This window comes from Chrysemys picta, chromosome 24, assembly GCF_011386835.1.
Source record: "Chrysemys picta bellii isolate R12L10 chromosome 24, ASM1138683v2, whole genome shotgun sequence".
In the NCBI taxonomy this organism is placed as follows: domain Eukaryota; kingdom Metazoa; phylum Chordata; order Testudines; family Emydidae; genus Chrysemys; species Chrysemys picta.
Window position 1 is genome coordinate 3,924,793 of NC_088814.1, and position 13,152 is coordinate 3,937,944.

General features: G+C 43.8%; 1 protein-coding gene across 8 annotated transcripts in view; it reads left to right on the forward strand.

Moving 5' to 3' along the window:
* Positions 1–13,152, forward strand: part of FBXL20 (F-box and leucine rich repeat protein 20) — a 68,252-nt gene that overhangs the window by 36,156 nt on the left and 18,944 nt on the right. For 6 of the 8 annotated variants that reach the window (XM_065577441.1, XM_065577444.1, XM_065577440.1 and 3 more), the window contains 4 exons: positions 6,538–6,612; positions 9,138–9,232; positions 10,118–10,186; positions 12,956–13,051. In XM_065577441.1, the coding sequence (XP_065433513.1) occupies positions 6,538–6,612; positions 9,138–9,232; positions 10,118–10,186; positions 12,956–13,051 (335 nt within the window). The remainder of the gene's footprint in view (positions 1–6,537; positions 6,613–9,137; positions 9,233–10,117; positions 10,187–12,955; positions 13,052–13,152) is intronic. The other 2 variants (XM_065577446.1, XM_065577443.1) reach the window with 1 other exon arrangement.

Here is a 13,152-nt window from a genome sequence, read left to right on the forward strand (position 1 = left end):
ATTAATTATAAACTCTCCCTGTTTCCCCTTCTTCCCCCCACTGGATTTATTAATTTTCTGAAACCTGCTTTGTGCTCAAGTTTGATATAAGCAGCCTTGAACTATGAACAATTCAACATGCTTTTTTTTTTTAAGTCAGCTGATATTTTGCACTAACAACTTAGTCTTTCTTTTTTCAGATTGTTGTACAGTGTGGCTTGAGCCACTCCTTTATTTTAAAAGAAGAGCAGAGTTAATAGCTACATACTTTGCATTCATAGAAGCCAATAACTCCTCTGCCTTCTTAACTACCATGATGTGCACATGTATGAGATGGTGTGTTTACTCGCTTTGCATTTATACCATATATACTCGATCATAAGCCGGTTCGTTTATAAGCTGACACCCCACCACACCCCACTCTCCCCAAGATGGAAAGTAAAAATGGCAAATGTTGATGACCCATTCATAAGCTGACCCTATAATTCAGGGGTTGGCAGACTTTGGCTCCCGGCCCATTAGGATAAGCCGCTGGTGGGCCAGGACGGTTTGTTTATCTCCTCAGGCATGGAGGTAAACCTAAGTAAACAAAACGTCCCAGCCCGCCAGCGGCTTACCCTTACGGTCCGGGATAGCAACTGGTGGGGAAATTTGGGGCGGGGAGGGGAAAGCTGGGGGTCAGGGGAGTAACCCCTGTGACCACCCCCTACATGAAGCCACCCCTAACCTGGGACCCTCCCCACATGACCCCTCCCCGTGTAACCCCATCCCATCCCTTCCCACCTTGCCTGGGGCAGGCCAGGGGAGGATGGCTCTAGCCTGGCCAGAGCTGCCGGCAGGCCGGGCGGTGCAGCCGCAGCCTGCTTCAGCGGGCCAGGCGCTGCGGTCGTAACCTGCCAGCCCCGGAGCTTCAGCTGCTTCAGAGGCTGGTGGGAGAGCAGTGTGGTGGAGAGACTCTGGCCCCGCCTCTTCCCTTCAGGCTGTGCTGTCTCTCCTTGCCCCCTCTGTTGCGGGGGGGCTGTGTCCCACCTCTTCCTCTCTCTATACCCATTCATAAGCCGACCCCCTTCTCTGATGCGTCCCTTTTTTACTAAAAATACTCAGCTTATGAACGAGTATACATAGTATCCTCTGTCTCACTAAATAGCACTGAGTGACTGAAGTTACACTGGCTGTTTGGATATCCTATGAGCACCAGATCACCCCTCTTGGGTGTTTAATCCTGCTCAGACCCCTCTCTCCCCTAGCTATCGAAACCTGCTTAGTCCCAGCCATCCTCACACGTATTTATTTATATTGCAGTAGCACCCAAGAGTCCTAGTTGGACTCAGGGTCCTATTGTGCTAGACACTGTAAAAACACGGTACAAAAAGATGGGTTCTGCCCTGAAGAGCTTTCAGTCAAAGTATAAGATTAGAGAACAGGCAGATGCAACAAATAAAATTGGGGAGCACAAGATAACAATGCAACAGTTATGAACAGCATAACCATTCATGAGACAAATTTTGTTTGTAATGGGTTGTCATTTAGCCAGGTTTTTCTTTTAAAAGACATGAGGAGATGCCTGTCGAGCATGGGCTTTGTCAGGACACACAGGAGCAGATTGGGCCTGCTCATGGGGGGGGGGCAGGTTCCTCCAGTCAGCTGAGCTGGCACTGAATAAGTTCGCAGTCAGCTTCAATGATTGTCTTGCCGGAGCGGGTTTGGCTGTCTCTTGCACCCCGGCACATGGGAGGCATCTCAGGCTGGTCACTATAAAAGTCTCTGCATCTATCCAGGTTGACCTGGATACCTAGCTATGTGCCTAAATTGGCTCTCTGGCTGTTGGATCCAATTTCCAATGGAGCTGGATCCATAGAGCTCAGGTCCAGCAGCCTAGTGTGGATCTAGGGCTGCAAAACCTAGATTCGGTGGCCCAGCATGTATCCAGGGCTGTACAATCTTGATCCAGATCTGGTGGCCTCCTATGGATCTGGGAGCTGCAAAACCTGAATTCAAACAGAGCACAGATCTAGAGTTACCCCCACCTGCCCAGGAGAGAAAAAAAAAAGCTGTGATTGGCTTTGGATCTTTGGATCCAAATGGGAGGTAGGGCCAGAGCTTGAATCCAGATGCGGCAGTCACACATGGACTCTTGCGCACAGTTGCCGAGAAGGGATCTGGTTACCTGGGATCTAGCCAGCATGGGGAGCTGACATCTGTTACTGCTGAATCACTTGTCTACGATTTCTGTACCACTGAGGCCCCAGATCTGCCCAGGTCATTGGACTCTGGTACTACAACACCACGATCTTTGCAGAACTGCTTGCCTGACTGATTCTGTGCCCAACATAGTGGCAAAAGCAAGCAGATCAGTTTGGAGGTCCTCACAAACTAGAAAGGGGAAATGCATTGCAAGCTTCTGATCAGGTCTGGAATGCAGGTTCGCTGTTACAGCCAGGGCCGGTTCCAGGCACCAGCTTAACAAGCAGGTGCTTGGGGCGGCCAAGGGAGAGGGGCGGCACCTGCGGCAATTTGGGGACGGCAGGTCCCTCACTCCCTCTAGGAGCGAAGGACCTGCCGCTGAACTGCCGCCGCCGATCGCGGCTTTCCCCCCCCCCCCCATTTGCCGCCGCTGATCGCAATCGCGGCTTTTTTTGTGTGTGTTTTTGCTTGGGGCGGCAGAAATGCTGGAGCCAGCCCTGGTTACAGCGTAGTATTTTCACATTGTGCTTCGGGTTCACTCGTCTTCAGAAGCACTCGCTGGATGCCCTGCTTATCTGGGAGAAGCTTTTCCCCTCCCAACGCTCCATCTATCAGACCCTTACCCTGGAGTGAGACAAGGAGGATCGGTCTATTCTTAAACTCTTTTACTATGCGACGTTGTATATGCCAATTTACTTAGTCCTGGACTTGTCAGTTCCCCGTGGGACTGGGTGGGAACTGTTGAGGTTCTCTTGGGCTCCCGGCCCATTCCTAAAGGCCAGTTCAGGTGTCCAGAACCAGATTTACAAGAATCTGACATGCTAAGAACTGATGCTGGGCTCCAAGGCTCCCTTAGGTTGTGAGGGTACTATCCCCATCACAGTTCTATCGATTCTGAGATTCACGGATTCAGAGATTTCTTTGATTCATAGATTCATAGATTATAGGACTGGAAGGGACCTCGAGAGGTCATCGAGTCCAGTCCCCTGCCCGCATGGCAGGACCAAATACTGTCTAGACCATCCCTGATAGACCTTTATCTAACCTACTCTTAAATATCTCCAGAGACGGAGCCTCTGCAACACAGCCTGGATAGGAGGAACAGGATGCAGTGTCACAGGCTCCATCTGATGCTCCAGAAAGGACGGCCTATTGACTGAATCACTTTGTAACCCTTGAATGCGAAGGCAAAAAAAGGAGAGCCTTGTTTTAAAAGGCGCATTGCCAAGGGTCTGCAAATAAGATGCAGCGCGCTGTGGGTCCTATTTTAGATTAAGAGCTTTATGTGAGGGACTGTGATATTCCTTGAAGCTGACATCATAATATTTGGTTGGATCCATGTGTCTGAGCTCTCATAGGAGGAAATGTTGTTAGAACATTACTGGGCTCTGGGCTACCTACCTTCAATTCTAAACCAGGAAGGAGACTTTTCAGGTCTGCTTCCAGTTCCACCCTGGAGTACGCAGTGTCTAGGATTGGATAGTGTCTTTGATAGCCCCTTGTATGGGTTCTGGAAACACATAGGGACGCCCATCCTTAGCATTACCAAGCTTTCCTTGGAAGAAATAGATCTGGAGTCTAATGAAGCAGTTGACTTAGCACTTTTGGAATTCTCAGTAAACATAGCTTTGATCCCTCTCATCTTGGAAGGAACAGCTGCACCTAAGGGTTGAGATTTCCCTCACCTACACTTAGTGGGGTGTGAGATTTGTTTCCTGGCCACAATGTGGCAAGTCTCATTCACCTATCGTACAATGTGGACAATAGGACAGTCGCATGGAGCAAAATGCTGTCTGGCTATGCTAACTCAGAGATTCATCATGTTCATCTCTGAGTTCCAGAAACAGAACTCTCCTATTTCCAGAAGGGTCCTAGTAGTATGCACCCTTGTGTGCCATAGTCACAGATCTGTCCCTTTACACATAGTGTGACTGGAGTAAAAGAATACATTTTTTACTGAGAGGTACCTTATCAATTGGTCCATGCTCTGGCAGCAAGTGTTCTATTAAATGCCTGGCTCTCATGACTACTCTCCGTGAATGGTTGGGTATCCGTCTTTGTGTAGACAACAGTCTAAGATGTCTGAGATTTCCACCTCTTTCAGACCGCTAGAATGTCTGTTTGTCCTGGGCCTCCTTTACCTGCCTCCCTGAATGTATCATATGTCTTCATATTCAGAAGAACTTGTTGTAGTATCAGGCCACAGCTTATCTACATGTTTCCCAATCCCTTAGAGAAAAGTAACTGACACACTAGGAGCTAGTCTGTCATGGTCCAAAGGTTGCTCATCTGTTTCACAATTATGACTTCACAGGGCTTCATCTTCCTGGAATTGTCACTCCTCATCCTGGACAAAGGGGGTGTCCTTGGCATGCTGTCACTCTGTCTTCATGGCATCATGTTGCATTACTGATATTGGAGCTATACATGTGTTTAGCAAAAATGTTCCCTCATTTAGACTTGTTTTGTGAGAGCAAGATTGGTTGCTTCTCCTGCCCTGGCATCCAGAGCTGATGCTTGTTTGGCAGTTCTGCTTTCCTTGTTTACGTACAACTCCACAGCCTCCCTTCCTGGGGGTTGTACTGCTTGCTAAACTCCCCCAAGTGGGACTATGCAGAGGCCACTTGAAGAAGAAATGAAGGTTGCTTATCTGTAACCAGAGATCTTCGAGATGAGCCTCTACATAGTCACACGACCTGCCCACCTTTGAGTCTCGTGTTAAACAAGCGGGGGCGGGGGGGTGGTGGTTAAGGCCACTCCCCCTTTCCAATCCTTGGAACCCTGGGGGCAAGAGATGTGAGTGGCCCCAATGGACACTGCTTTCCAAAAGGTTCTGGAAGTTTGCAGTGCAGGTGCCTTGAGCCCACAAATGCGAATATGCAGCAGAGGCTCGTCTTGAAATACTCTGGTTACAGGTGAGTAACTTAGCTGGCTGAAAATAATGTATGCTCTAAAAATAGCCTCAGTTGGTAAAGTTTGATTGCTGGTATAAAAATAAACCATAACATCAAAAAAAGAAGCATCTGATTTTTAATTTACAGAGGTAAGGGAATGCTAAGTTAAGGCTCCATCCTTGACCTACCTCTTTGTTATTGGGCATTTTAGCATGTATGATGTATAACATCTGTTCTGGGGCCTGTTTACTACCTATGTGAATTAGGGACAGGCTCTCTACCTTAATTCTGAGTAGTCTTCTTTTTCACGTTTTAAGTCGGCTCTATAATAATCCCTTTTAGCTTTTTTTGTGGTTAAATAGCACAAAATTGGTGCCAAGCCAAAATTCTAAACACTGTCCATTGTACACTGATTGGATTTGCTTATATCGGTGGTCCATGTCACTTCAGAAATCACAGATATAAATATGGGAGACTCTTAGTGACTTGTAACTTTCATGCTGGAGCCCACATGAGCAAACTACCTTTGCTTGTCACTCTTCAGCATTCTTCTTCGCTGCTGTTGCTAATATGTAGAGACTGGTCTCTGTTTCCTTTTTCACATCCCCACTTCACCTTCTGCTTGATGCTACAGTGATGTCATCCTGTGCGTATGACCCTGGGTCAGTTTCTCGGGATTCAGCTGTCACAAATCCAGCATTGTGAAGTGACTGAAGAATTGAGTAGAAGGAGAGGATGGGAAATCAGGGAACTCGGAAAGCTGGCGATTGAACACAGCTGTCACTGAGGAAGCAAAAGTGCCAGAAAAATATATAGTGAGTGGTCTATTGTTTAGAGCAGAGGGACTAGCAGTCAGGTGGTCCGGGCCTGTTGCTGGATATGCCACTGACTCACTGTGGCCTTTGTCACGTCACCTGTGACCTGATATTTTTTAGAGGTGCTGAGTATCTACAGCTTGCATTGCTATCAGTGGAATCTGTGGATGCTCCACAACTCTGAAATCAACTGGCTAGCCTCTGCCTGTTTCCCCCTCTGTGAATGTAGAACATGATACTGATCTGCCTTGCACGGATATTAAGAGGTTTAATGTTTGTAAAATGCTTTGAGATCCATATGTTACCCCTGTATATGTTCTCCAGTTGAAAAGCTCCTTTCTAAAATACAAAATAAGAAGTCCAGTGTGTGTGGCCCATAAATGGAAATATCATTTGTGCGGATAATCTCTGTGACACCTTGGACTTGCCTGCCTAAGTGTTCAGTGAAATATGGGGAATTAAGAGGGCACTGTGTCAGTGTGGTAAGTCTTGTCTGAACTGAGGATATTGCTGATCTAAGGGTTTTTCATCAGTTGCAGTAATTTATTTGGTGCTTTTTCACTTGAGACACAATGTTGTTTCTAAAAGGAACAAATTGTAACTAGATTCCCACTGGCATTTTTTTTCATATTAATCATGCACTGACGTTTTTTTCCCCAATAAAGGCATGGAATGTTCTGGCCCTGGATGGCAGTAACTGGCAGCGAATTGACCTGTTTGATTTCCAGAGGGATATTGAGGTATAATTAAGTGACATACAAACCCCTTTTTCGTGTTTAAAAACATAATTACAGTATGGAAGTATGGAATAGATTAATGCCCCCAGCATAACCCTTTCCACCTTCCCTGGAGATAAAAATCATTAATTTCAGTTCTTCTTAGCTTCAGGGAGCTTTATAGTCTTGGCAATTCATTCAGCTTTTGAAAATGGACAGAACTATTTAACTGTACCAGGACTGAATGGTATTTGTGTGTGTACATGTACACTTATTTTAAAGAAGCAGTTTTTTGTTTACTGAGAGAGTTGAAATAACTAGAGTAAATGTGCTTTTGCTGAAAGATATTGCTGATAAGTATTGGTCTAGATTTTTCTCTCTAACTCAACATCATCAAGTATGGCTTTTATCTGGTATACTTGGACTTCTACCATTAAGACACTGAATTTCTCTCTTAGTCTCTAGTGACTGTTTTCCTTTGTTGGAAATGGAAACACAAACCAGGAAGATGCCAGAGATTTCCAGTTCTGAGTTAGTTCTAAAAGATGTACCTCTGTGGGAATGCCTTCTTGTAACTTTGGATCAATCTGTTAGAAGTGAACTGTGGAGTCCATGTAGGAAATGATAACTTTGTACCTCATGTTGTCCTACTGTTCTGAAAACTAAAGTCCGTGTATTCTTCCTGGCTGAATTTTCAAAAACAAACTAAATTCCTTATCAGATTGTTACATTCTCATTTTAAAAATTATTTTTTGGAGATGGGGGGGGGGGGGGGGGAGAGCAGAGCAGCATTGCAGCTCAACACAAAGTGAAAAACATAAGCCTGAGAATGGCTTGTTTAATGTCCTGATGGAAGCTGCAAGTTACACAGCCTTTGTGGACAGAAGCGTTAAAGTACTCTCTCTTCCAGACGTAAAGGAACTGGCCTCTGATGTGGCAAATTATGTACCCAAAAAGTCTGGCAAGTGCCCAGAGTGTTTTGAAGGAGGAAAGCAAATGTGGTTCTGCTCTCTACAGCAAGTATTTCTTCAGACACGTATCGGTTGATTAAGGGAGAAAGTAAAACTAGTAAGAGCATTCCTAAAGTTCTCTGCTGGGATAAGACTTCACTTTCACACAGGTGCAGGGAGATCATTGGAGTTCCCTGATCCAAGGTAGGAGCAGGAAATGAGGAAAGAACTTTTCAGCCGTGGTGCTTTATCTAAACTGTGTAAGAAGGAGAGAGTAATGCTGTGAATTTAAACTAGGCTTTTCCCTTCTTGAGCGGTTTTACATGGCTTTAAAGTCTCCCCATTCTCTTACTCATCTGTTGGGTACCAGATATGTATTTGTGCACTAGCATTGACTTATATTTTAATACAAGCTGCTCCAAAATGCTGCTGTTCTTAACCTAAAAGGACATTCTCAGGCTAAGTCCTAAATGTTGTATGCTTAAAGGAAGATAAACTTGCAGCTTTTAAGCGTTTTCTTTAAAATATATTTGAATCCTCTGCAATCCCAAACATATTCACAGCTGTGGTGAGGCCACCGAGGGCCTATACAAACATATGCGTGGCTTAAAATTCTGTTACCTTCCTTTTCTAAAATGCAGCATGGGATTTATCTTCCTTTATCCCTTTTAGCCATTGCAGCACTTGGCAGCACGTCCTAGCTGCAGTTGGCATTTGAAAAGTAGTCGTATTTCAGAGTAGATTTTAAGGAAGGTAAATGAGGGGGCCTCAGCAGATTGATAGCCCTTTTAGATCATACTAATACTTTGCAGCTACCCTAATGTTACATACATTTTTGGTTTGGGAAGGAGGGATTAAAAATTTCTTTATACAAACTCTTCGTAGCTAACACTTGAAAGTGATTGATGTTTCCATTCTCCAATGATCGGAGGAGGAGAGTAAAATACTACTGGACACTGAAACTTATGTGTGCTGATAGAGTTGTATAGTCTTTCTCTCCTCTCCTCGGTCTCTTTACCATTTCATCATCCAAAGTTGTGGAAAATTCAAACTTGTCCTGGGGTCTCTGGGGAGATACTCTCTCATGTAAAATATGACATTAAACTCCATTTCTCCAGATGTCTTTGAGAGGAAAATTGAAATGCTTCCTCCGTGAGAGAAGAGAAGTCCCCTACACTATTCATCTCCACTCTGTCCCCCAAAACAAAAATCTTTATCTCTTTTATGACAACACATGCCTATTTGAAATCCTTGTCACGTGTTGTTTCTGTGATTTGTTGTATTTCTTCAGTAACTATACTTCAGCCGTCTCTTGGGTAGCCTCTTGCACTGCCCAATAGCTCTGACTGCAGAGGATTTTTCTACTGCTTAGCCTCGGCGTTCTTCCTTGGGTTTTGTTCCTTGTCCATTTTTAGAAGTTGAATGGGTCTCCTTCAGTTTTATATTGGTGTGATGGTAATTGTGTTTGCTCAGTGCCCTTATATCTGGAATAATATACAAAGTGTTTTTAATCTACAAAGTTTTGAATTTAACTTTAATGAAGAGATTGTGGAAACTAAGAAGTGATATCAGTAGAATTCTTTTCCTGTCTTTTTACAGGGTCGAGTAGTGGAGAATATTTCTAAAAGATGTGGGGGTTTCTTGCGAAAGCTAAGCCTGCGTGGGTGTCTAGGAGTGGGAGACAATGCATTAAGGTAGTGGTATGGCTTCTTCTACTCTTAACTATGAAGCAAAGAATGGTTCTCCTTCCCCACCCATAGAGGGCTGGAATGGTATATCCACTCATCAGCGTGCTAGAGTGAGACCAATAACGATATGCATCCAAAAATAATCGCTTAAGTAAATGATGAACACTATGCATATCCTTCTTGTGTGTGTGTGTGTGTTTTGAAATATGAGCCTTTCTCCCTTCCCTTCCCTTCCCTTAAAAAATAGCAGCACAGAGTCAACCCGATGGTGTTGCAATATTGGGGGAATTGGCACTGGAAATGTGAACCTCTGTCCCTTGCTCCTGGGCTGAGAGAACTCCAAAGACAAGATATGGGTAAAAACAACAAGGAGTCTGGTGGCACCTTAAAGACTAACAGATTTATTTGGGCATAAGCTTTCGTGGGTAAAAACCTCACTTCTTCGGATGCATAGAGTGAAAGTTACAGATATATATATATATAATGCCTGCATCTGTAACTTTCACTCTATGCATCCGAAGAAGTGAGGTTTTTACTCACGAAAGCTTATACCCAGATAAATCTGTTAGTCTTTAAGGTGCCACCAGACTCCTTGTTGTTTTTGTAGATACAGACTAACACGGCTACCCCCGATACTTGAAGATATGGGTAACAACTCACTGTTTTTCTGCCTTGCCCTTTAAGCCCAGCATTCAGCAGCCTATTTGATTCTATGTGCTTCAGAGGTGCACCCATGTAAAAGACTGGTGGGAAGGGTCAACAGTTTGCCCAAGACAAACAGTGCCTGGTTTTTGGTTTAATTATTTCTGTAGTATTGAGGGTAAAGCATCTGTTTCAAAACATCTGGAAATGCATTGTCTGAAAAGTAGTGTGTCTTTTTTTCCAATGAAGGATATTTGCACAAAACTGCAGAAATATTGAAGTATTGAACCTAAATGGCTGCACCAAGATCACAGATACGTAAGTAACGTGTTTATTAGAGGGAATGTTGGACTATTAACCCTTGTAATTATTAGTATACATGAATTATGTCTCAACTGAATGGAAGGTAGTGGTTCCAGATTCTCCTCCGTTGTCCCACCCCATGAGCTTAGTACCGTTTGTTTTCTAAATGTGGTATGAGTAAGTGGTCTACCTCCAGATGGAATGATTTGTTATGGTCTGATAAAAATTTGAAGACATCAGGAAACCTCTTATGTCACATTGCTCATTCATTATTTCAAGTCAGATGATCATATCAGGTTGTTGACATTAAGGGGAAAATATACTGAGGAAATAATTCTTTTTAGGCAGGTCTGACTCATGTTTTCAGATGCAGAAAAGGCTGCTAAAGTGTCCCCTTCAGAACAGTAAGGCTCACTCTGTAATGGAACAAAATAGCGATGTTCTTCTTGTTCTCCCAGGTCAGAATTTATGGAGACTGCAATTTCTCTGTACGTGGAGCGGCTACAGTTGCTTTGTTTATGGTGCTTGTGCTCATCTGCCACCTCTTGTATAATTCAAGCAGTTCTGATTCTCCTTTGAGTGATTCTGTCTGTTAAATTCCAATGTCTACAGTTTTTTCCCTTTTTCATGCTGATGGTGGGGGGTGGCTTCACTTTGAGGCTTTGCAGTCTTATTCTCATTTCTATGATGAAAGGAGACGGTCTCAGAGGGAATCTAAGTATGGAGAGACTGCCTATCTTGGTGGAAAGGGGTGTCTCTCTTTGAAGCCTTTGCTGAGAGAGAGAGCTTCAGAAGAGGGGGGGAAAAAGGAGGTTCCCCACATATCCTTATCTACGTTAGTCCTGACCAGGGAAAAGATAGGGGGTATATGTCTTTGCAAAGGAACCTTCCTAAAAGAGTTGGCAAGAGTCAGCTCGCCTGTACTTAAACTCTAACTTTCTTTAATAAATGCTGTGAGTATGGATGGATGTAATTTGGTTAATATTTTATTATCTGAGGACAGCAGATGTCATCGTAAAATGTGTGTCAGTTGTGGTGACGCACGTCAAGCCGTACTTCCACATTGCTGAGCACAGACGGTTAAGTGCTGGGAGAGTTCTTCTGCTTTTCCATCCACTCCGCATAGATTTGAGATTTTTTCCTATGGACAGCTGGTCAGCTATGCTTTAGGTTGCACCTGGATTGCCTTGAAATAGGCGTGTATCCAAGTTTTATCTAGTTTCTTTGCTACTTTGCTGTCTTCCTGCTCGAGTGCTATTTGTAACTCTTTAAAATCACTTACAAAACTGTAAGATCCCTATGTTTCCTACAGTGGCAGTACATGAAGGACTGAGGGAAGAACCATGTTACATGTGTGCTCTTTCTATACTGATTACCTATAGATTTTGCCTCTAAAAGTATAGATCAGTCTCAAAATGAAAGTGTGATGGCCTAAAATACTCTTCTTAGAAGAATAGTGATTAAATCCACTAAATCAATTTGCTTCCTTGGACAAATAAGATCTGCCAACTGAAGGAACCCTTAAAAAGAAGCTTTTTTACATATTTTTCTGATACAAGTAGCAACTATTGTTAAGCAATAGCTTCACTTCATGTTGTCGAAATTTTGTTAAGCATCAGTGTTACGATAGCTTTTAAAAACAACTCATACTTTTGGGGGCAGACAATGCAGCCTAGTCATTGTTCGTATCTCATGTGGCCTTCCACTGGAGATAACACATCCTGCAAAGACTAACAGTAGCCAGCAAAGATGTGTAGGGATGAGTTATTTATTAGCAGGTGGAAATACTCCTTTTTGCATTGCTAGTAATTTTATTTGACTCCTGTGAGTCAAAACCAGAGCTCGTCTTTATTTTCCAGGCCAGAATGCTCAGCACCTTGTGGGATCAGACTCTCTGCCTCTGCAGTTCTGCTAGATAGCAGGGTTGGCGATGGCATCTGAGTTTCTCAGCTGGCCTCCAGACTGGCCTCACTACTAAGATTTTTTTTTAAGGGGTATCGCTGGCTGTCACTCGCAGTATATTTCAGGCACTTGTAGGTCTTTCTGCACTGTACTAGTTGGATAATTATTTTGAAGGCTTTGATAAAAGAAGTAGCTGGTTTCCCCAGTATATAGTTGCCTACAGTCGGCACTTGCTGCACAAAATCATATTTTGTTGCTATTCCCTCAGAAATGAATCCTTAGGCAGGTGAAATCACTGCCATTGGTGTCGGGGAGTTTGAAGTCCCAGCTAAACAGCAAGCCCCTTGGATGTGCTCCATCTACTCTAGACTGCTACCAGCACCCAGCTCCTGTTTCTAGTGTGCAGTATGTGCCCTTAGTCATGTGATGCTTGGTACTTTTCCTTGTTCGTTTTTAGACATTTCTCAGTACTATCAAAACGATGTTGAGCAGCAAGCTGGGGAAATAGGGTAGAGGGTACAGATCTAAGAGTTATTTTGGCCCTTTTGATAGCAGATGTTAGAAATGTCCTATAGAACGGTCTTCAGCGTTGGGTTTTGAGCAAATGAATCCCTCAATGAAAACTGAATGATTCAAAATGTGAAGAAAATCGCTGTCCTCTTCACACACCTATAGATTGCTTAGAAAGAGCATTTCCTCTATCCTCTCTCCCACCAGCCCACCTCCAATACCTGCCCATGTTATATTCTCCATCCTTTTATTTTTTAAGTGGGGGCTTATGTGAATATACTTGTGCACATAGTGTGTGATGGAAAAATATACATGATCATTTCTGTGTACGTCTTCGATGGATAAATCTCTTTTTTTTTTAATCTCTTTCAGGACATGTACCAGCCTTAGTAAGTTCTGCTCTAAACTCAGGCACCTTGACTTGGCTTCCTGCACTTCCATAACCAACCTGTCTCTAAAAGCACTGAGGTAGGAACTGACAGCATTGAGATCCCGTGCACCAGTTTAATTCTAAATAGCTTACTCCACCATGTCCCCTATTCTCTGAACTCCCCTGGTGGAGTTTTAAA